General features: G+C 40.1%; 2 protein-coding genes across 5 annotated transcripts in view; one reads left to right on the top strand and one right to left on the bottom strand.

Moving 5' to 3' along the window:
* LOC139969845 (uncharacterized) overlaps positions 1-17600 on the top strand; it is a 44709-nt gene extending 27109 nt beyond the window's left edge. For all 3 annotated transcript variants that reach the window (XM_071975161.1, XM_071975162.1, XM_071975163.1), the window contains 14 exons: positions 5738-5891; positions 6535-6669; positions 8147-8607; positions 9010-9111; positions 9319-9456; positions 10676-10784; positions 11367-11764; positions 12130-12198; positions 12918-13061; positions 13614-13727; positions 13909-14058; positions 14494-14676; positions 14873-15133; positions 16042-17600. In XM_071975161.1, coding sequence (XP_071831262.1) covers positions 5738-5891; positions 6535-6669; positions 8147-8607; positions 9010-9111; positions 9319-9456; positions 10676-10784; positions 11367-11764; positions 12130-12198; positions 12918-13061; positions 13614-13727; positions 13909-14058; positions 14494-14676; positions 14873-15133; positions 16042-16497 — 2874 coding nt within the window. In that variant the 3' untranslated portion in view covers positions 16498-17600. The remainder of the gene's footprint in view (positions 1-5737; positions 5892-6534; positions 6670-8146; positions 8608-9009; positions 9112-9318; positions 9457-10675; positions 10785-11366; positions 11765-12129; positions 12199-12917; positions 13062-13613; positions 13728-13908; positions 14059-14493; positions 14677-14872; positions 15134-16041) is intronic.
* Positions 16755-22121, bottom strand: LOC139969846 (vitamin D 25-hydroxylase-like). 2 transcript variants are annotated; one of them, XM_071975165.1, is made up of 4 exons: positions 21912-22111; positions 21330-21601; positions 19777-20742; positions 16755-19180 (listed from the first exon to the last, which is right to left on the bottom strand). In XM_071975165.1, the coding sequence occupies exons 2-4, from the start codon at positions 21463-21465 to the stop codon at positions 19002-19004; spliced, it is 1281 nt and encodes a 426-aa protein (XP_071831266.1). In that variant the 5' UTR covers positions 21466-21601; positions 21912-22111; the 3' UTR covers positions 16755-19001. The 2 variants fall into 2 exon arrangements, with proteins under 2 accessions (XP_071831266.1, XP_071831265.1); XM_071975164.1 differs by having other exon boundaries at positions 21330-22121.
* Positions 22122-22172: the final 51 nt, after the last annotated feature.

Genomic DNA, 22172 nt, shown 5'->3' with positions numbered 1-22172 from the left:
ACTCTATCACCCAACCTTACACATATCTCCTGTAGTTTACTGTACATACACAAATGGAGATACTGAAATAAAACTAGTTGTAGGACTATAATCCAGCCCATATCTGACCATTACTCTATCACCCAACCTTACACATATCTCCTGTAGTTTACTGTACATACACAAATGGAGGTACTGATATAAAACTAGTTGTAGGACTATAATCCAGCCCATATCTGACCATTACTCTATCACCCAACCTTACACATATCTCCTGTAGTGTACTGTACATACACAAATGGAGATACTGAAATAAAACTAGTTGTAGGACTATAATCCAGCCCATATCTGACCATTACTCTATCACTCAACCTTACACATCTCTCCTTCAGTGTACTGTACACAAATGGAGATACTGATATAAAACTAGTTGTAGGACTATAATCCAGCCCATATCTGACCATTACTCTATCACCCAACCTAACACATCTCTCCTGTAGTGTACTGAACATACACAAATGGAGATACTGAAATAAAACTAGTTGTAGGACTATAATCCAGCCCATATCTGACCATTACTCTATCACCCAACCTAACACATCTCTCCTGCAGTGTACTGTACATACACAAATGGAGATACTGAAATAAAACTAGTTGTAGGACTATAATCCAGCCCATATCTGACCATTACTCTATCACTCAACCTTACACATCTCTCCTTCAGTGTACTGTACATACACAAATGGAGATACTGAAATAAAACTAGTTGTAGGACTATAATCCAGCCCATATCTGACCATTACTCTATCACCCAACCTTACACATCTCTCCTTCAGTGTACTGTACACAAATGGAGATACTGAAATAAAACTAGTTGTAGGACTATAATCCAGCCCATATCTGACCATTACTCTATCACCCAACCTTACACATCTCTCCTTCAGTGTACTGTACATAAATGGAGATACTGAAATAAAACTAGTTGTAGGACTATAATCCAGCCCATATCTGACCATTACTCTATCACCCAACCTTACACATCTCTCCTGCAGTGTACTGTACACAAATGGAGATACTGAGTCTGAAATAAAACTAGTTGTTGGACTATAATCCAGCCCATATCTGACCATTACTCTATCACCCAACCTTACACATCTCTCCTGCAGTGTTCTGTACACAAAGGGTCGTTCTCTTTTATTTCGCTCCATATTTTGAAAGAGTCAAATTTGCTGTTCGGGCATCGCTAAAAAAAGGGGGGGGGGAAACCTGGTTGTTCGAGGGATGACCAGAGAATCGGAAGAACCCTCTATCTTCCTGTCATGTTACTTTGTGACGTTATCAACACTAATGGCTTACATAAGATTTCTTTGTTCCTACCTTGTACATTAATTACTCATTACTCAGAATTAACAGTGCACGCACATGTGCTGCATTATATATTCAATGTGTATTTAAGTCAAAGCGAAACCGATTTGTGACTCACACACTGTCTAAATTCAGCACAATGGGTTCAGTTGTTTAATCAGTACACATGTGCGTAAACAAACAATGGATCTTGGAGTATGACTAATACATATTGTGAAAAAGTATTTACAGTGTGAAAATCTTGAGTAATGACCCTGGAGTAAATACAGGTCTAAATGCGTTGGCCTAGTCCATCGGAAATACGAAACTGGATCCTGTTTTCTGGTAGTTCTATATCAATGTGGAGAGTTGCTACTGTAACTGACTGTTAGAGGGAGGGGGGTGGAATTATATGCTTATTTAATGTGTGATGTTGTATTGCCAATAGTAGGGCAAAACTCTGTTAGAAAGGGGGGGGGTGGAATTATTTCCTTATTCAATGTGTGATGTTGTCTTGCCAATAGTATGGCCAAACGAATAATAATAATAATAAATGAGACTTATATAGCGCCAAATCAGTAAACAAAAGTTACTGCTCAAAGCGCTTTACAAAGAAAGTAAATTAATTTACAAAAGAACAAGTGAAAAAAAATGGGTCTTAAGTAGACTTTTGAAAACTGTAGAAAGTTTATAGCATGTTCGAGTGTGATCTGGTAAATTGTTCCAGAGATAAGACCCAGAGTATTAGAAGCTTCTGTAACCATAGTTCTTGAATCGTGGTTTTGGAACAGTTAAAAACAGTTTGTTGGAGGAACGAAGTGTGCGAGTTGGAGTATATGGCAAGAGAAGTTGTGACAGGTACACAGGCCGTTCAAGATGATGAGCGCAGAAGGTGAGAAGAAGTATTTTATACTGGATTCTGTAGCTGATCGGGAGCCAATGAAGTTCCTTCAGAAGTGGGGTGGTGCGGCACTTTCTTCCTTTCCTTTTCACAATACGGGCAGCGGTGTTTTGGATCTTTTGGAGTTTCTTGATGGTCGAATCAGGAAGGCCAAATAAAAGTGAATTAAGAAAATCAAGCTTTGATGTCACAGACGCAAGCTATTACTGTCCCATGCTTTGTTCTTTTCTTCCTAAATTTTCTTGCTGAAAGCAACTAATGGTCAATCCCCCTTCCCACCCCCCCCCCCCCCACCAAAGAACAACCTACAGTAGTATAAAATCATGTTGCAAATTTCAATATTTTGGTGTGAGAACTTGAACACCGCAACCTCTGTTACAGAAAATAAGCTGTTTTATTATTAAATAGAGGATAACACTAAATGCACTAAAAGTGGCTCAATGATTTCATCTTAAGACTTGCTTTAAAAGTCTTTAGTCTTGTTTGTGAGGAAATTTAAAGCGTTACTCTGTCAGCTGATAATGTGACACTTTATTCGGAAGAGAAAAATATTCCACATCGTTAGTTGAAAACTCCCATCTCAATATTTTGTTCCTTACTCAAGATATGGTTCATTGAATGGAACCTATATCAGCTGGTTAATCTCTTGATTTACACCTGGAGTAGATCACAGTGGGTGGTCGGTGATCCCATAATAGTATCTATGTCTTTCGAAAGCTTTAATTAGGTTCTTTGTGTGAATTTTATCCTTGTAACCTGAAACCTTTGGACTATCTGGCCGAACTGTCAAGGTTTAGACTTTAGACTTTCATTAAATATTTAACTGTTTTGTTATATATATATATATATATATATATTATTGAATTTGATTTTGCTCTGTGAACAAAGTAACTGAAATATCAATAAAGAAAAACAAAGACATTTTCAGCTGAATTGCTGCGATGACATCATCATTCACCTGCTGTTGCTTGATGCAATCAATTCATATCGTTTCCACACAAAATGTAACTTATTTGGATGTGGTTTTCAGCATTTGTTACGAAGCAATCAACTTCAGCCACTGGTGTTTCCCTCTAAGATCATGGAACATGTATATTCATAAGTGGATCCAGATTTTTAGCTTTATTGATGTAACCTTTGACCTCTGCAGACCCACCAACTTCCCCCTCCTTCCTTCCCCCCTCCCCTTTCATCCATAACCTGACAATTAATGTACAGGTAATGACTAGTAAACTTGGGCACTAATATTTGAAGAGTCATGCTGTATAGTACATACTGTAGGTCTCCATGATTCTGAGGCACATTTATATATATATAGTACAGTATTACGTTTGAAAACTGTACCAGTGATAACGTGTCTGCGTGTGTCAAGTATACAGTCTGTTTTACAAAAAGTACTTGTTTGAAGGGTCATACTGTATAGTATATACTGTAGGTCTCCATTATTCTGAGGCACATGTATATATAGTACAGTATTACAGTACGTTTGAAAACTGTACTAGTGATAATGTGTCTGCGTGTGTCAAATATACAGTCTGTTTTACAAAAAGTACTTGTTTGAAGGGTCATACTGTATAGACTGTAGGTCTCTATTATTATGAGGCACATGTATATATAGTACAGTATTACAGTACGTTTGAAAACTGTACCAGTGATAATGTGTCTGTGTGTGTCAAGTATACAGTCTGTTTTACAAAAAGTACTTGTTTGAAAAGTCATACTGTATATACTGTAGGTCTCCATTATTCTGAGGCACATGTAGTATTACGTTTGAAACCTGTACCAGTGATCATGTGTCTGCGTGGGTCAAAGTATACAGTCCGTTTCACAGACAGTACTTGTGTTAAAAGAAAAGTTATATTTTCTGCAGACAGAGAAAGAAAGATGGTGTTGATACTAAGGCTTGCAACAATGCTACGGTAACTGTCTTTTGGTGGGTTTGGTGCCCAATAGAATTTGGTATAGACTACTGTATAATGAAAACATGTTTCTTAATGTTCTGATACCAACCCCCTCCCACCCTACCCTCCACCTCCATTTCCAAACTATGATGCCACATTATATGTGTGAAGAGATTTAATATGAAGAATACATTTCATTTCTTTGAAGGGAGCAAAAAAAATTAAATATTTTGTTCAACTAGTCTGCATTGAACCTCAAGGTTAGTGTGCGTCTTTTCTCCACGGGTTGAAATCAGCTTTGTTCCCAATTTACCGGTACCGGAAGTAAATTGTTTAGATCACATGTTCTATGAGCAACGAGGGCTAAAGGCAGGTAAAAGCACCTGATGACTGCACTCTTTACAAATGGGAATAAAAGCCTTAAAGAAGTATTTTGTTGTGCCATTTATATTAATAGCAACAAGACATAATGGGGCAACAAACCTACCTATTCTGAAATATGAAGTTTTGGTTTCACACTGCATTGCAGAGTTTCAATTCAGAATTCCACGGTCGGCATGTGTCAGTGAAATAGCATCGAGCTGTATCAAGATAAGCTACGAGCAGAGTGAAACAACACACACACACACGTACATGTGTGGACTCCACAAGAGACACTGTACTGTCGCAAATTTTGATTTTGCGTGGACCATTTTGACTACATAATTTAAAGCATTTATCGAAGGGATATATTTTTTTCCCGTCATAATTGACTTGCGGATTGAAGATGATGCAGTACCCTGGAAAATTCAGTTCTTTCGAGGTAATAGATTGGGTACTACTGGGGGTGGTATCATCAAGCCTAAATGATGATAATAGTATTAGGGACTAGAGGAACATCAGTGGTGTCATTGCAGGGGTGAAGAATGGACTATTGGTTATAATAGGGAAGGGATAGGATATGGGAAAAGCTATTTGGAGAGTCATGGGGTTTTAATGTTGGAAATAGAAAGAGGTGGTAACAGTGTTGCCAGCATCTCTTTGGAGTCAATATTTAATTGTTTGATAATTATTCAAGACTACGATCAGATGACAGTGTCGTTCATTAGTGTGATTAGTCTCGTTTAATTTGTAATTAACGAAGTTAAAAAGTTTCTCCAAAATATATTTCTTGAAAAGTGTCTGGGCCCAGTTGTTGAAAATTCAAATCAGGTTCATTAGTTAATTGGTTAATCGGTTAATAATCCTTGCATTGGATTAATTGCTATCTGATGTTGAATAAACTAGATTGAATTTAAAAAATAAGCAACCAGAAAGAACAGAAAAAGATGGGTTTTTCCAGTTTTTTTTTGGAGAGGGAGTTGAGCCCTAGCTACCTATAGCCCTAGCTAAGGAGATATTATATATATATATATATTTTTGGTGGGGGGGGGGGAGGGGGTTCAACCATGTATTATTCGGATGATAAAGGAGAGAGCTGTGTTGGTCTCGGCCAGGTGTATTACACATTGCCACATGAGCGAGTGGTATCATCATCGTATGTAGCTGTAGTTTTATTTTTTTGGCAAACCTTTGTTTCAATAATGATTTTATAAAGTTTTATTATTGATTTTCATTTTGTCTTCTCTTGCAGAGGAATGTTAACATGTCAGTTATTTCTCCGAGGAAGCTCTACGAATTGCAACAACTCTACGATAAAGCCTGCGGAGAGCTTCAAGTGCTAACCACGAAGGAATACGCTCTGGACCAAAGACATCTAATCTTGCTCAGAGGTTACGAACTACAAGGTGAGTTTTTTTTTGTCTTTTGTGTGTGTTTGTGCGTAGGTAGGTTTTTGAGCAACTTGTGTGAGAAGATTTTGCTTTTAGTTTTCAAACAGTTGTTAATGCAATAAAAAGGATATCGCAAATGCAGTGTCATTTGCATAAGTTTAGTAAGTTTGAGTTATATCTAGGAAGAGTTGTAAGATTAACTTTTATATAATATAATTAATATTAATAGAAAAAGCTTCTAGAGGCTATTTTTTTTCTTAAATCAAAAGTATTTGTTAATTAATTACTTGCTAATCACTGATCATCCAAAATTCCAAATTGAGATTGTTCGTTGAGAAATGTGTTAGTGGCTGCCATATCGGCGTCCCACAGTTTTCTTTCCAAAAATAAATTGCATGCGTTGTTATGGTTTTACCATGACAACGATAGTCTGGTCCGAAGAAGTTACCGTAATAAATTAGTGGGTTCACTTCCAGAGGGAGACATAAGTTTCGACAGTTTTATGGTTAAAGCAAAACAACCAAAACACCGTGACATGTACAACGAGATTAATTATTTTCTTGGCTGGAGCCTGCTACAGTCAATTAAAGGAACGGTTATCAAAAAATCAAGCATGAGTTTTACAATGGCAATTTTTCTTTTCTCCATTCTGCTTTAGAGCGATCGCCTGCAGTTGAACTGAAGGAAGTCAAACAGGATCTTCTTTCTCCGAGGAAGCAGCCAAATAATTTAGTATCCATGTCAGCAGCTTCAAGTGTTGCCGTGGCCAGTACTAGCATGAACTTTACCCCATGTAAGTCAGCTGTACATAGTCCAGATTATATTGTACCACTGGCTACAAATGTTGTAGTCTGTTTAAGTATGGACTTTACCACATGTAAGTCAGCTATACATAGTCCAGATTATATGATACCATAGGCTACAAATGTAGTCTGTTTAAAATATGGACTTTGATACATGTAAGTCAGCTGTACATAGTCCAGATTATATGATACCATTGGCCAGAAATGTTGTAGTCTGTTTAAGTATGGACTTTGATACATGTAAGACCGCTGTACATAGTCCAGATTATATTATACCACTGGCTACAAATGTTGTAGTCTAGTAAAGTACGGACACTGATACATGTAAGTCAGCTGTACATAGTCTAGATTATATGATACCACTGGCTAGAAATGTTGTAGTCTGGTACAGTATGGACTTTGGCACATGTAAGACAGCTGTACATAGTCCAGATTATATGATATCACTGGCTAGAAATGTTGTAGTCTGGTACAGTATGGACTTTAGTACATGTAAGACCGCTGTACATGGTCCAGATTATATTATACCACTGTCTACAAATTTTGTAGTCTAGTAAAGTATGGACACTGATACATGTAAGTCAGCTGTACATAGTCTAGATTATATGATACCACTGGCTAGAAATGTTGTAGTCTGGTACAGTATGGACTTTGGCACATGTAAGACAGCTGTACATAGTCCAGATAATATGATACCATTGGCTACAAATGTTGTAGTCTGTTTAAGCATGGACTTTAGCACATGTAAGTCAACTGTACATAGTAAATGTTAGATGATACAACTAGCTAGAAATGTTGTAGTCTGGTACAGTAAAGTATGGACTTTGGTACATGTAACAGCTGTACATAGTCCAGATTATATGATACCACTGGCTAGAAATGTTGCAGTCTGTTTAATTATGGACTTTAGTTCATTTTAAGTCAGCTATACATAGTCCAGATTATACGATACCACTGGCTACGAATGGTTTAGTCTGTTTAAGTATGGACTTTGACACATATAAGTCAGCCTTATATAGTCCAGATTACCAAAGTTGATGATAGCTTGTTAAAGCATCTGGTACACCACAGTGGATGGTATCATCACAGCAATTCAACTGAAAACGTGAAGGTTTTTCTTTATCATATTAAATTCACTTCTTGACAGGAAAATAAAAGCATTTAACAGCCAATGATGAAATCACAGACCACCTTCTGTGGTCTACTCCCTGAAAGAACAAGAGTTTAACCAATCAAAATAGATCACATTAGATCAACCATATCTCAAGTTAGAAACAACTGACATTATGGAATATTTTCCTCTCTTTTTCATTCTCGTTAAATCATACATTGTCTTCCGCTGGGAAAATTCTGTAATATTTGATAGGTTAACAGGAGTTAGTAAGGTTCTGTTGTTTTTATTTGTCTTTAACTGGATGAATTCACTCTTTTTTTCTCTCTTTTGTTTTGTTTATCTTCTTTCGGCAGCCAACGTTAATACTTTACTGACAGCACAGAGCATTTTGAGTCACAAGGGCCAACAGCAACAGCAGCCAATACCAACGCAGGCAGCCGTCACCATCAACATGAAACCCAAGATGTCCGTCGCTAGCATGCAGAGGGACGTGCAGGACAAACAACAGGTGGCCGGGAGCATAGCGGGACAAGTCCAACCCAATCAGACCATGGTCCAACAGCAGGCCCAACAACAGCTTCAACATCAACAACAGCAACAACAGCAACATCAACAACAGCAGATGTCTGTATTGCCAGCACTGCAACAACAGCAACAGGCTGTGCGACTGCCACAACAGCAGCAACAACAGCATGCTGGCATCCAACACGTACATCAGGCAATAGCGCAACAACCCCAACAGCTGCAGTCTGTTATGCAACCGCAGCAAATTCCTAACATTCAACAACCACAGCTGTCATTAGCACAGCTTCCGGTAAGTCGGTCATCGTTATCATCCTCTCTCCTATCGTCCACGGTTTCGCTCTCCTACCTTAGTTTCTCCTCCTTGCACACGAAGATCTGATTATTATCCGGTTCTTGCTTCGTCCGACTTTTCGGATGACAAAATCTGCCGCTCGAACAATCTAATTTTAAGTTTGTATACATGTAGTCCAAGGATGACCTGTAACAATTTGTCAAAAGACATGGCGCCAAGTTATTAAGTTGATATCAAGTCAGAAGGGGAATTAAGTCGTTACAGAGAGCGAACAGATGCCTCTTTTTTTAATTTTCTTTTAGATAAAACATGAATACTGTATCACTGTAAAGATTAATTCTCTTTACAGGTTGTATCCGATTTCTTTTTTTAAACGTATTTTTTCCCCTTTCTCTTCAGGGAAAGAAAGGTCTTACCAAAGAAGGTTTCCTGAAAATGATGCAGGCACTTCCACCTGAAGCCAGGAAGAAGTTCATTGAAGACCTCAAGGTCCGAAAAAATGTAAGCATATCCCGCTACTTTTACCGGACTCGACCGTTTAATGTTCTGCCGATATTCCAGCATATCAGAGTTGACGGTCTCTCTGTGGATGTGCTGCAGTGCGTGTTTTGACATCCATCCCCCGTGGTAGGTGGTTATGTATTCTTGCAAAGATGTCAAGTGTTTTTTAGGTTTTGAAGAATGGGTTTCTTTCTCCTTTCCATACAGCAACAGCAGCAGCAACAGGTTACCTCACAAGCCGCTGGTTTGGTCAACAGTCAGACTGCGGCCAGTTCTTCCACTGTGGACTTGATACAGCCAAACATCACCATCGCAAAGCCTCAGTCCAGTCAAAATATTGGTGCGGTAAGTGTCTTCTGCTTTGACCTCTTAAAGTCTCAATACGTGTTTGCCAGATTTTAACTCCGCCCTCTCCAGCTTACTGCACTAAAAGCTCAGTGAAAGTGACACCGTACTGTGCAATTTTCATATCAATATTCATTATTCTTATTGAGTTATCTGTCGTTAAAAATGTAGAGCTGAATAAAATTCCCCAGATTTTATTAACGAGTCCATAGATTCTACAAACTTCAATCAAAATTTGCGAGCCCCGCCCAACAGATCATGCGCCAATCAAATCTCTGTTTTTGTTTACGACTGTTAGGCCTATGTCCTTGCTCTTGTATCTTATTCTCGGTCTTATGGATGTGCTTGCGAAATTGTGTCATTTCCTTCCATTGCAAGAAACAGGTGGTTTAAGACGTTGCCTCCGTGGAATTGTAAAAAGTGGATGATACGAGTAAGGGAGTGTGTTAAAATCTTGATTGGGCCGCATTGTGTACATTATTTTGTATACATTTGTGTAATGAACATGCTGACATGGGCGGTGGCAGTGATTTTACAGTAAATCGTTCGCGCCATAAGGGCAATGGAAATAAATTTCTTTCTTACGATTGCGACAGTTTTTCTCCATTTAACCCACCTGGCTGAAGTGTATTTCGTATAAGAAACATTGAATCTACTTTGGAACTTTGTTTTAATCCATCAAATATCACTATGTGGCTAGAAACCTTTGGCCGCTCCTAAAATAGCAAGTTATCAGCTATTTCATTCACGGCTGAAAATTTTTGTCTGCGACTAACATAATGTTTCTATGTTGCTCCTTGATATCGTCCCAAGTTTTATGCCTAATTTACTCTAATTTCCCAGGCAGGTTTTTGGTAGAATAAAGCAACAGAATATGATGTCAGGTAGTCTTGTTTCTTCAGGTTATCCCTTTTGTTTATCTGTATGTGTGTGTTTGTATGTGTGCGTTTGTTTTGCTATCTGACCGAGGACTTGAACTAAAGAATTCCAGGTCCTCGGTTGTGATTTCTAAAGAATCACCACGTCCTCGGAAGAATTCTATTGTATGGGGTATTGTTAAGGTTAGGGTACGTGGATTTGAACAATGGAAAATACAATGGGGTCCTCGGTCTGAATGTAATACAAACATGTACGTATCTGTATGTGTGAATCTGTACGTGTGTGTATGTATGTGTGTATCTGTTTGATGTCATTGCTGTGTTCTCATTTGGTTACCTAGGCTACAGCAACAGTGCAAGGCATCCCAACATCAACCACCGCAGGCCTAGCTCCTATGAGTGCGGTAGCCGCTGCTAGAGACGTCGTCCGTATAGCCGGCGTGACAGTCAGTAAGTTACCTCATTTTAAAATTCTCATTAATCACTCTTTAAATGGATTATTTCTTGTTGCTTATGATTAATGGATAAATGCCTAGGAAGAGCTGTGAATAAATGTTGACACAACTTCAACTTCAACAAGGTACAAGGGTGGGGGTGGGGGTGGGTGCGGGGTGGGGGTGTATTCAAGGGTGGGGTGTGGGTGGGTTCTTTGATTACACCAATTAATCAATTTAATTAGCAGAATGCCTTGTAACATTTTAAGCAGCTCTCTTATGCTGATCTTGGTAAACTGATAAATATTCAAATCCGTAACAACACAGTTCATCAAAAGGACTTGTGGGGGATCATTTCTAATGAAGAAATTGTTAAGTTTTTGGTTTGCTTTTTTTAATGAGGGTAATATTGAAAAAAATGTAGGCTTGACAATTTTAGAATTGATCAGAATTAAAGCTACATAAATATTCTGTGAAAATAAAGCTGTGAAAATAAAGCTAGGAGGGTGTGTCTATTTGAGTTCAATTGAAATCATGGTTCTCAATTTTGAGACATTGTGGACTCAATTTGATTTATTTTTTGGCATATCACTTTTAGGCAACTCAAGATTACCAAATCAGGGCGGACAAGGGTTCAACCCCCAACAACCGAACAATCCTCTACTTAGTAACCACTTACAGCAGTCTGGTATGCCACAACAACAGCAGACAAGCCTACAACAGCAGCAGCAGCAACAACAGGCCAGTTTACAACAGCAGCAACAGACCACCTTACAACAGCAGCAGAATGTCAACTTACAACAACAACAGCAGAATGCCATGCAACAGCAACCTGGTATGCCACAGCAACAGGCAAATCTTCAACAGGACCAGCTGCTGAACCAGCAGGCGACCATGCCATCCGTCTCCAACATGGTTTTCCAACCGGACCAAGCTGGCAATGTGATGAGCCAGACCATCGTGCAACAGAACAACCCGCCATTAGTAGCCATGAACGTAAGGGACTCACCCGGGTTTATCCCCGGGGACCTAGTATTGCAAATCTGTGGTCGTTGTTGTTGTTTTTATATACAAGAACGCCATATCGATAAAGCACCAAAATGTTCAATGGACGGAAACATGTTATCACCCCAGAAATGTATCCCATGTCCTCAATAAGAAAGCTGATCTAATTTTTGGACCAATATGTTGTGTAGGTTGTCCCTGACGTGGTTCTGTATTGGTCATTCCTATTTTCTCATTTCATTTTATCCCTCCATTCCCCCCCCCCCCCCTCCATCTCATAGGAATCAAATTTTAATGCAATGGCAATATTTTGAAGAGCATTCATCATTTTGTCCTTTGTCTGATTTTGCTCACAGCCTGTTAACAGGGCCGGAGTCGCAAGACCTTTGAAGATTCTCTGGAATGGTGTCTTGGAATGGCATGAGGTATGTCACAAGGTCCAGATGGTATTTTATTTTTTGGTCTAATTTTTCGGTCTGTCCTCGCAATCGACACAGCGACATGAGTGAGGTCATTATTACAGAGTGACTGTAAAACATTTGAGAAGGAAAGCAGGTGCTCATGCTCAGTGAAACAGAACTGAGAAGTTAAAACTTCAATTTATGAATGGTTTTCTTTCCGTAACATACAAAATGTCAGACCTCTCTGCACGAAAAGTTTTATTACTCCAAGTAAAGCATTTATTCATTTTGAAGGTCTGATGGTAAAGGAGATCGAAACCCATAACATTGATTTTTCGAGTCTTTTGGGTGGAAATGGTTGCGACGGAAAAAAAAACCTCATTCTGATGAGTGGAAGTGAATATATAGAGCAGCAATGGGTTGAGCAAATGGGTTGAGAAAGATGGCAACTTCAACACTTGCATCTCTTATTGGGAGGGTGGGTGAGAGGAAGAGGGGCTAATGGTTAGACGGTGGGGGGTGGACAGCGGGAAGTAAATGCATTGATGGTGTAAGCCTTAGAAAGGATGTCAAAAACGGCACAACTATATAACAACGAAAAAGTAGGGGTGGGACTAAGGTAAGAAGGGGGCACGGTTTACGCTGGAAGTGAATGTTTATGAGATTGCATTCTTTAAAAAAAAAAGGAAAATGCTCGGGTCTTACCCCCTCTTCTTCTGGTCATCTCTTAAACCTTCTAACAGAGAACGAAAACAAGCACGATGACACAAGACCAAAGAATACAACATTGCATCAACTGTTCGGTCTCGGCAGATCCAGATACCAACATCAACTGCGACAGTTGGCCAAAGAAACTTACCATGCAGGTCATTCCACTTAAATTTTTGGTAAGTTTCTCGTTATTAAAAGATTTTTAACTGTAATATTGTAATTTCAACTGTTTTATTTGATAAATTGGTTGTATAGGGAGAGAGCTAGTGTATATTAAACATTTGTTCCAAGGTTGAACTCTCAATATTGATAAATTAAGATGATTGTGCGAAGCTGAAACAATTCAAAGGACACAAGTCGTTCTTATCCTAAACCTTTGAACATGTTCTGATTTTTCTTTTGCCAAAAGTTTCATGATAACGTTCTTTTGGAAGAAAGATGTATTATGCGAAAAAGGTATTCATCTAGCCACAAATTAACATTCCTGTGTGATGTAGTTTTCATCAGATACAATAAAATATTTCACTAATACTGGATAAGTTTGCTTGACTTGCCAGAAATGGAGGAAGGGGGCAGGGGGAGGCAGAGGACAGAAGTAGAATTACAAAAGAAGTATTACCTGTTTATAAATACTATATTTGAAGTATCAGCCTATCCTGTCACTCTGTGGGAGAATGGTGCCGTAAGACTAATTTTTTTTTGTTTTTTCTGGTTTTGTTTTTTTACAGCAATCAATGAATAATTTAGTGAAAAATGCCCACATTGTGAACTTTGACATTCCAGACCAGGGTGCTAACGCTGAGGCACGGCGATACCTCCAGCGGGTTCTTCACAGTCAGTTCGTGAGTAACTTTTTGTCTTTCTGAACCATTACGGAAAAATACCCATCAACAGATTATGAAACCCTGCAAACTATGCAGTCGTCCATGGTCTATGTCTGTCATATCTCTCTGTCTGTATATCTGTCTGTCTGTTATGATAGAGACCTTGAATCTTAATAAATATTTTTTTTATTTTGGTCAGGCCGGTTGCATCCACCTTTCGAGTGAGGTCCAGTCAGACACCTCCATCAGAGTCCTATTGCTATGGTACATTAAAGCGAGTGACCAGTTCAAAGGTCGGATACCCAAGGATCAAGCTGGCTTCATCAACAACTTTCGAGAGCTGATAAAGGTGAGTCTGACCTTTTTAAATGAACATGCACGTTGAGCTTCATGAATCAAATTGGCGGTCATACATCATTGACCATTCAAACAACAATATGTTCATAAGCCCCTTTAAAGCCGCAATGAAAGATTTAAAAAATAAGGTATTCATGTAAGCTTCTTCTGAAGTAACATGCTTGGTTTCCTATTAGCTTTAAGAATCACTCCTAGTGTTTTTCATATTTTGTGAGAAATTCCTGCGAGTTGACAAAAGTCACCTTTGAGATGTAGTTTATAGCAGGCAATTGTAAGTATGGATGGTAATGTTGTGTCTAGTTATTGTTCCTGAATTTCCTCCTTTCCTTGGTGACTAGATTCAGCTTCTTTTTTCCAGCTCTTTTACAACAAAACCTCCCAGAAATGACTGATCCCCACTCTCAGTTTTTGATTTGAATTTTCTTAGAAACATCAACAAGAACAACAACAGAAACAGCTACAACAGCAGCAGCAACAAGCATTGATTGGAGCTAGGCCCCAGATGCAGGTCCCTGGAATGATTCAAAGACCCGCAAACATGACCCAAGTCATGGGCCCAAGGAACCCCATACCACCGGTCGCTGCATCTAATGGGCAAGTCTTGTCCCAGGTGAGAAGATTGTAAGAGCTTGCATTGTAGTAAAGAAAGGCAGCACTTTTTTACTATCAAAAGTATCAAAACGTTTTGCTTTAGCCCTCAAAACTCCATTATTTGTAGCGACTACTCATTCTCTCTAATTCCATCCTAAGTTTTGAACCCTCATCATCTATTTACACTTTGCTGCATTGTTATTTAATCACAACAGAAAGACTTGCAGGAGTTTGTAAAGCGGTTGCAACAGCAAAAACAGCAGCACCAACAGCAACAGCAGCAACAACAACAGCAACAGGTACAACAGCAACAGTCTAATCAGCAACTCTTGCAACAAGCACAGCAGATGTCACAAGTAGGCATAAGACCTCAGGGTATGGTAGGACAACAACAACAACAACAAGTACCGACTCAAACCCAGCAGTTGCCAAGTAACAATGCTCAACTCAAGAATCTCTTGCTGAATCAAGCACAGGTTAGTAACTTTCCTTCCTGCCCCTTCTCATATGATCCCTCCCTTCCCATCACTTGTCTTCCTGTCCCTTTTCCTCCCCTTCTCCTTCGTAGTTCCTTTCCTCTCCCATCCCAACCTTATCTCTGTCCTGCCAAATCCCTTGCCTTTGTGTCTGGGCTGTTCCCTTACTATCTTCTACCTCCCTGTCTCTCACTATCACGTCCCTTTCTTTCCCTTCCATGCCATCCCCTTGGTAGCTCTCTTTCCCTGTCCCATCCCATCCTTTTCACTGTTTTAACCGTCTGGGCTGTTCCTTTACTATCTTCTTCCTTCCTGTCTCCCCATCACTTCCTGTTCTTTCCCTTCTCTCCCGTCACAATCCTTCCCTTCTCCTTGGAAGCATCTCTTCCCTTTCCCATCAATCCCTAACTTTTCCCTGCCTGTCCAATCCCTTCCCTTCATGTCTCAGGGGCGGTTCCCTTCCTTCATGTCTGAGGGGTGGTTCCCTTCCTTCATGTCTGAGGGGCGGTTCCCTTCCTTCATGTCTCAGGGGCTGTTCCCTTCCCTTCATGTCTCAGGGGCTGTTCCCTTACCTTCCTGTCTCTTCCCATCAGTTTCCTTTGTTTCCTTTGTTTCCCTTCCAGTCACTCCCCCCCCCCTCCCTTACCTCCCATTCCTTTTCCTTGTCTTCACATGTCCTTGGTAGTTTGACTCTTTCATTGAATGGCAGGAATCCTGAACTCTCTTGCCGAGAGTCTCTCTTAGCTGCTGACTACAATTTCAGCCAACTACAATTTCAAGCTGATTTATCAAATGTGTTATCAATGTGTTGGTAAATCACCCCAAACCAACCCCCATTACTTTAGTCTGCTCTATGAAATTCAACAATCTCTCACACATATTTCTTGATGTATCCTTATTGTCTCTAGGCACAGTCGCAAGGTGGACAGTTACAGTGGAATCAACCACAACAACTGGGTCAGCAACAGCAGCAACTGGGTCAACAGCAACAGCTCGGCCAACAACAGCAGCAACAACTAGGCCAACAGCAGCAACAGCAACAGCAGAATCTGCTGTTGCAACCGCAGCAGTTACAGCAAGCAGCAGTAGCCATGGGCCAGCAGCAGCGCATGCCTCAGAGAACCATGAGCCAGGTGATGCAACAAGGAGGAGGCTTTGCACAAGGGATTACAGTCCAGGGTGGGAGCATGGGGGGCCAAAGGGCCATTCTTCAACAGGGCATGAACCCCCAAGGGATGCAAGGCATGGGTAAGCCAATGCCCCGACAGCAGCAACAGCAACAACAACAACAGCAGCAACAGCAACAAGGAGGTAAAGGTGGATTGAGAGATGACCTTAGCCTGATGGATTTGCTACAGCCATAATGGTACGGATAGGCCATCTCTGTCAGATTTATCCATCAGACCAAACAGGAGAGACATTGGCGACGTGCCAGTAGCGACGGTCGTTCCATTTTTGATTTTTTTTTTTTGTCGTTGGATCCCCAGGGTCTTTGGATTCAGCAAAGTTGTTACCCAGCATCCAAACAGTGCAATATTGCTGAGAGAAACCAACTACAGAACCGTCCCAGTTAGGGGTAAAGACCTGGAACCAATGCCCACGACCCAACAGAATCCAGAAATTGAAAAGATTCACAAGAGTGTGTGCAGTAACACACCTCCACTCATCTGCTGTGTTTACGATGTCTGTCGCCAACGACAACTATTCCACAAACCGTTTAACGTCGACTCGACGCCTTTGTAATGTTTCTCAGGGTGACTTTGATAGGCAGTCAAAAAGGAAAGATTTGTATTATATGTCCGTTAAGATGAATGGAGACTTTTGTTTCATTGCCTTATGAATATGTAGTACAATTTCAGGGAAGATTTCTGGTTTATGAGATGAAAGCTTTTTAAAAAAAAAAAAAATTATTCTACCATTGCTTTGTGACACATTCTCTTTCCTGTATGAAATGATAATAGCTCAGTTTACATAACCTTGATAAATACTTCATTTTCTTGTAAAAGGATGCTCTCTTCAGAACCTAAATATAAACTCTTCTGCAATAACAAAGTGTGTGACATCCAAGTCACAAGAGATGTTAAAAAATTCTGTTTGAAAATATTACGAAAAAAAATTGCAACCAAATATCCATTATTTTCTCAAACTTAATACTGGTTATCAATAAGTGTGGGCCTTAGAAGATTATTAACTTATTATGTATCCCATATATTCCCCCTAATTGACCCCAGACCCTGTGCTGATGTGCTCTGGCCTCCCCCCCCCCCCCCTCACTCATCCTTCTTCTTGTCACACCTGAATGAAATGTTTAAACTCTTCTTAATAGGGAAACTGAAAAGTAGCTGAAACTTTTGGATTATTGGAGAATGAAATGAAAATGTCATTATTTGAAGAGCAAGTTGTTTAGAAATTTTAGGGATCATGGATTCCCTCCTCAGACATTGTTTGAAGGCCTAGTGTCTGTAATTAGTTACATAAATAAGTGTTTTTGAGGAATGCTACCAATACTCCAGAAATACCATCTTAACAATGATGTGTGATAATTTATACTTCCTTTATCATAAATTTATTGTAACAAACTCAATGAATCTAAATTCTCACCTTTTTTTGTTTGTTTAAAAAACAAATTGTAAATATATGCCTCCGCAGTGATAAAACGAACAAATCAAACTTTAGAAAAGAATATCGGGGTGGGGGGGGGAGTGGTGGGTATAGGGCAGGGTAGATGGGGGATTGGTACTGGGGTGTGCAGAAGTATTGATAAGGTATTTAAATAGCACGGTTATGAATAAAATTACCGTTTTGGGCGGTGTGGTGGGAGATCTGTCAAGGGCTGTGGCTTGTACTTGTGGTGTTAGAGTTCAACTCACTTGTTGTAACCAGGCGTGACCAGTCAATAATTTTTCATTGGAGAAGGGACTCAAGAAAGGATTTCAGATGATAGAACAATGACAACGAGTCCATGATTCTGCTCGAGTCAGGAAAATCACTGGTAGGGAAATGACTCTGCCTTAAAATGAAGTGAGTCAGACCAAGAAGTTCTTCTGGCCTGCTTCATTTGTTCGAGCAGATGAGGGGGGGGGGGGGTAATTTAAAAGTGTTTTTGTGGATACGATTTTGCCTGTATAGAAAGGTATAGAGGTTATCTGTGAATAGATTTTCGGAATTCCATAATAAAAGAAGGAAACAAATGTTGGTTCAATGATTGAAAATTTAAATTTAAATTATAAAGTGAAATTTATAATGAAGAAATGATTTTGTACTTTGCCACCGAAAGAAAATAATAAATATGTATGAAACTTAAGATATGACTTGATGTCTTTTGGTATTAACAGTACATGCTTTCTTATTTTTATTTCAAAAAAAAAAGGAAAAAAAAGAGTGTTAAAGGTTAACAAGCATTTTACTGCCCCCTCCCCCTCCAAAAAGTAGTTATCCACAGTGAGACACTAAATTGTCTATTTTGATACCATTTAGTGGCTGGAACTACTTTGGAAGTACAGACCCTCAAAAATTATAGCAATTGCTAAGGTGCTAAAATCCCGCGGCAACACAGATGACCTTGGGGGGGGGGGGCAGTATGACCTCATTGGTTTACCCTTGTCATAAATTAAAGAATTTCCCAGTTTGTTACGTCACATAATTATGTCCCACTGCACTTCGCAGTTTGCACCAACCCCCCCCCCATCCCCCGGTTGCACCCGCTTCTTCCTCCTATAGTTCTGCCTTCAAAACTTTATTAGAGGTGGAGTGGAAGTATATGATGCTGTGGGCCTCCACAGGGTGTTCACGCATAAGGCTTCACGCATACTGCATAGGTTCAGTAGGTAGGTAGTATATTAGCCTTGGGTATATTGAGTACACGCCTTTATCTTTCTACCATCTGTACCTGGTATGGATGAGGTACCCTAGTGATGCTAGTATAACCCATTAAGGTTGGTTTTGGACTCCCGTCGGCGATAGTTACTTTATACCGGTGCAAGATGTGGGTCAAGAAGAAAAACAACTCCATACGGGCTAATTCTTCACCTGGGCAAGTCCGCTTACCTGTCGTGAATAGAAAGAATAGGAAAAAAGAATCCTCAGTTGTTGTCTGTGCTGGGCCACGACCACAGGTGTAGGAGGCGGGAGGCTGCAGCCCCCCCCCCCCCCCAACCAAAAATGATTTTGAAAATTCGGGCAATATGCTGAGAATTTTTCGGGCACCTACTGAAAGAAATATATTTTGCAATGTGTTTTTTCAATGGTTAAACTGATATTATTATGATCATTATTATTGTAACCACTTCCCCAATAAATCTAACCAAAATGGAAGGGTAATAACACGGCAAATGATTGTATGTTATTGGCATGCGATGTAATAACCGATGAATGCCTATATGATATGCACGTTAAGATGTTGAACGAGCGAAAAATGTTGGTAATATTTTTCGGGCAAGTTGTTACAGCCCCCCCCCCCCCCCCACAAATCAAATTGGACTCCTATGCCTATGGCCATGATTATCTTGACGGTACGGGGCCACGACTATCTTGACGGTGCCAGGTCTCAGCGACTATCGTAAACAAGGTCAGGCTGGGTCGGGTCGCGTGTGGCGTTTCAATATATTTTTTGTACAGCATATACATTTTATCAAAATACTCACCAACGCTAAATGCAATCACCTCCTCTCGCTTGATGAAGTTCCCATCGGCATCCACGAAACGATCTGGATTAAATTCCAAAGGGTTGTCAAAATATTCCTCGTTGAAGTGACAGAGATGAGCGTTGGCCAGTGTCAACGTTCCTTTTGGAATAGTGTAACCCAAAATTTCCGTCTGCTGAGTGGTGGCATGAGCCACGCCCAGGGGGCCTATGTCCGCATGCCTATTAATCTCCTGTATGGTCGCTTCGACGTAAGGCAAGTTTTGTTTGTCTGTTAATGTCGGCATTCGACTTCGACCAACCACGCGATCGAGTTCCTCCTGCAATTTTCCTTGTACTTCCGGGAAGAGGATCATATAAAGGAAAGCCCATCTCAGTGTACCAGCTGTCGTTTCTGTGCCAGCTCCGAAGATGTCATTCACGCACCAAACAAGGTTTAAATGTTTAAAGATTTCGGATTCATCAATCGGCAAATTATCTTTGTTTTCAATCTTCGACAAATAAGCATCGATAAAGTCACGTATGTCATTTCGATCAAAAGTCTTTTGATGTTCGAAGATGTGATCTTCCGTAAATTGTTTGAAAGCCCGTAGGTTATCTACCAATCGCTTACCAGGCCCGAAGGGTAACTTAGCAAGGAACGCCGATGAATATACCACAGCCGAAGGACCGGCTAGTTTGAAATTTTGATAGACCAACCAGAGCATGAGAATATAACGGAGATCTGAATATTCAAAAGGTTTACCGAATACAAACGCGCAGACGATATTACAAACAGCTTTCGGCAGGATATGGGTTAAGTCAATTGGATGTCCATTATGAGTTGCTAAGTCAGCGAGAAGTTTCCCAGCTTCTTGTTCTACAATTTCCGCCATGGAAACGCCTTCACCAAAGCGAATTGTTCGCAGAAGTGATACTGCAAGGCGGCGCTGTTCGCGCCAATGCAGATGTTGCCCGGTGCCTATCCCTAGAAAATTAGAGAAACAACAACCATAACAACAAAACAAATCATGGACTATGTTAAAAGACATTGATTATATTAGATTATTGGTCAAAGCTATAACATATATTGTACGGTTGCATTCTTTTGACGCTGTCTCCTAATCTCGTTGTTAAGGCATGTCAATATTTTACTCTGAGGTCCACATACTTTCAGGCCAGCGAACCAAGATCTTCCGTGAGGACTGGATCACGACGCAACAGAATCCCACCCTCAGAATCATTCTCAGAATGCATGAAAGTTAGTTTTGGACTATGTAAATCCGGGGCCCCTAACTAATTCCGGGGCCTATTACTGCAGACTACCTATGCCCCTCCCCTTCTTCCACGTACATGAAAAAATATTTGCTATATATGATTCTGTTAACTCCCACCCCCCACCCACCCCACCCCTCTCGCCCAGCCCCAACCAAATAAGCTACTCACATAGGCTATGCACGTGTTACATCTGGTTAAGGACACAAGCCATTTAATTGTTTTTACAAGGCGTTCACACAATCTAGCTTAATCACAAAAATGCCCTTTAATACAGTAATGCTTTCATATGCAAATTACCTGCACCCGCTCCAAACGCAATCTCAAAGGTGGATAGTTTTGGTCGACCATTAAACGTCTCAGACTGGTAACAGGACTTGATCAAGTCTAAATCGTTAAGCACCACTGCTGTCTGTCCACCTAACTCAAGTGTCATTATCTTTCCATACTGTCGAGCCCATCTTTCGAAGACAAATTGCGGCTCCTCCTTGGTGAACAAGAGGTATGGTAAATGTCCTAAAATAGGCCATGGGCGAGGGCCGGGTGGAAGATTAGGTTTGGGTCGTTTGAATCTACTGAGGAATAGAAATAGTACCACAATAACAACTGCAAGGAAAATCGAGAGACACGTCGTTTCGAATACCATAATTCCACTTTCAAATCTCAGCGTAATGTTATAAGGCCACGACTACTATTACGCACTGGAGCGAAATTACAATTATACGTTGTTACCAGCGATTTACGCTATTCACGGCCGTCTGTTGGTTCTAGTCCCAAAATATATTGAATCCTTCAAACTCTAGAAGACGGAATATTACAAAATCCTTCGAGAAAAATAACAAGTTATGAAAATGAAATTGGTAAGACTTGACTCAACAATACCCTGGTGATCGAAGTAATTCTTCTAAATTGCAGAGAATTATGCTTGTTCATCTGCTGAGTGATAGCAAAAGTTTTGTGTTCCCCAATACACGGCGGGTTATATATCTAGGTTGTTTGTGAGTGGTACGTATAGTCCTCAGCCAGCTCGTATTCCTGCTCCCTATGGCGCTGTAATTTGTCGAGTGTTCTTCTACGATATGCTCCCTAACTCATATTTTAATTTTATTATTATTCGATAGTACACGACTTCCAGGCTAGATT

Source organism: Apostichopus japonicus, chromosome 7, assembly GCF_037975245.1.
Source record: "Apostichopus japonicus isolate 1M-3 chromosome 7, ASM3797524v1, whole genome shotgun sequence".
Taxonomy (NCBI): Eukaryota; Metazoa; Echinodermata; class Holothuroidea; order Aspidochirotida; family Stichopodidae; genus Apostichopus; species Apostichopus japonicus.
Note: the sequence above shows the minus strand (reverse complement) of the source record. Positions and strands in the feature narration are given on the sequence as shown.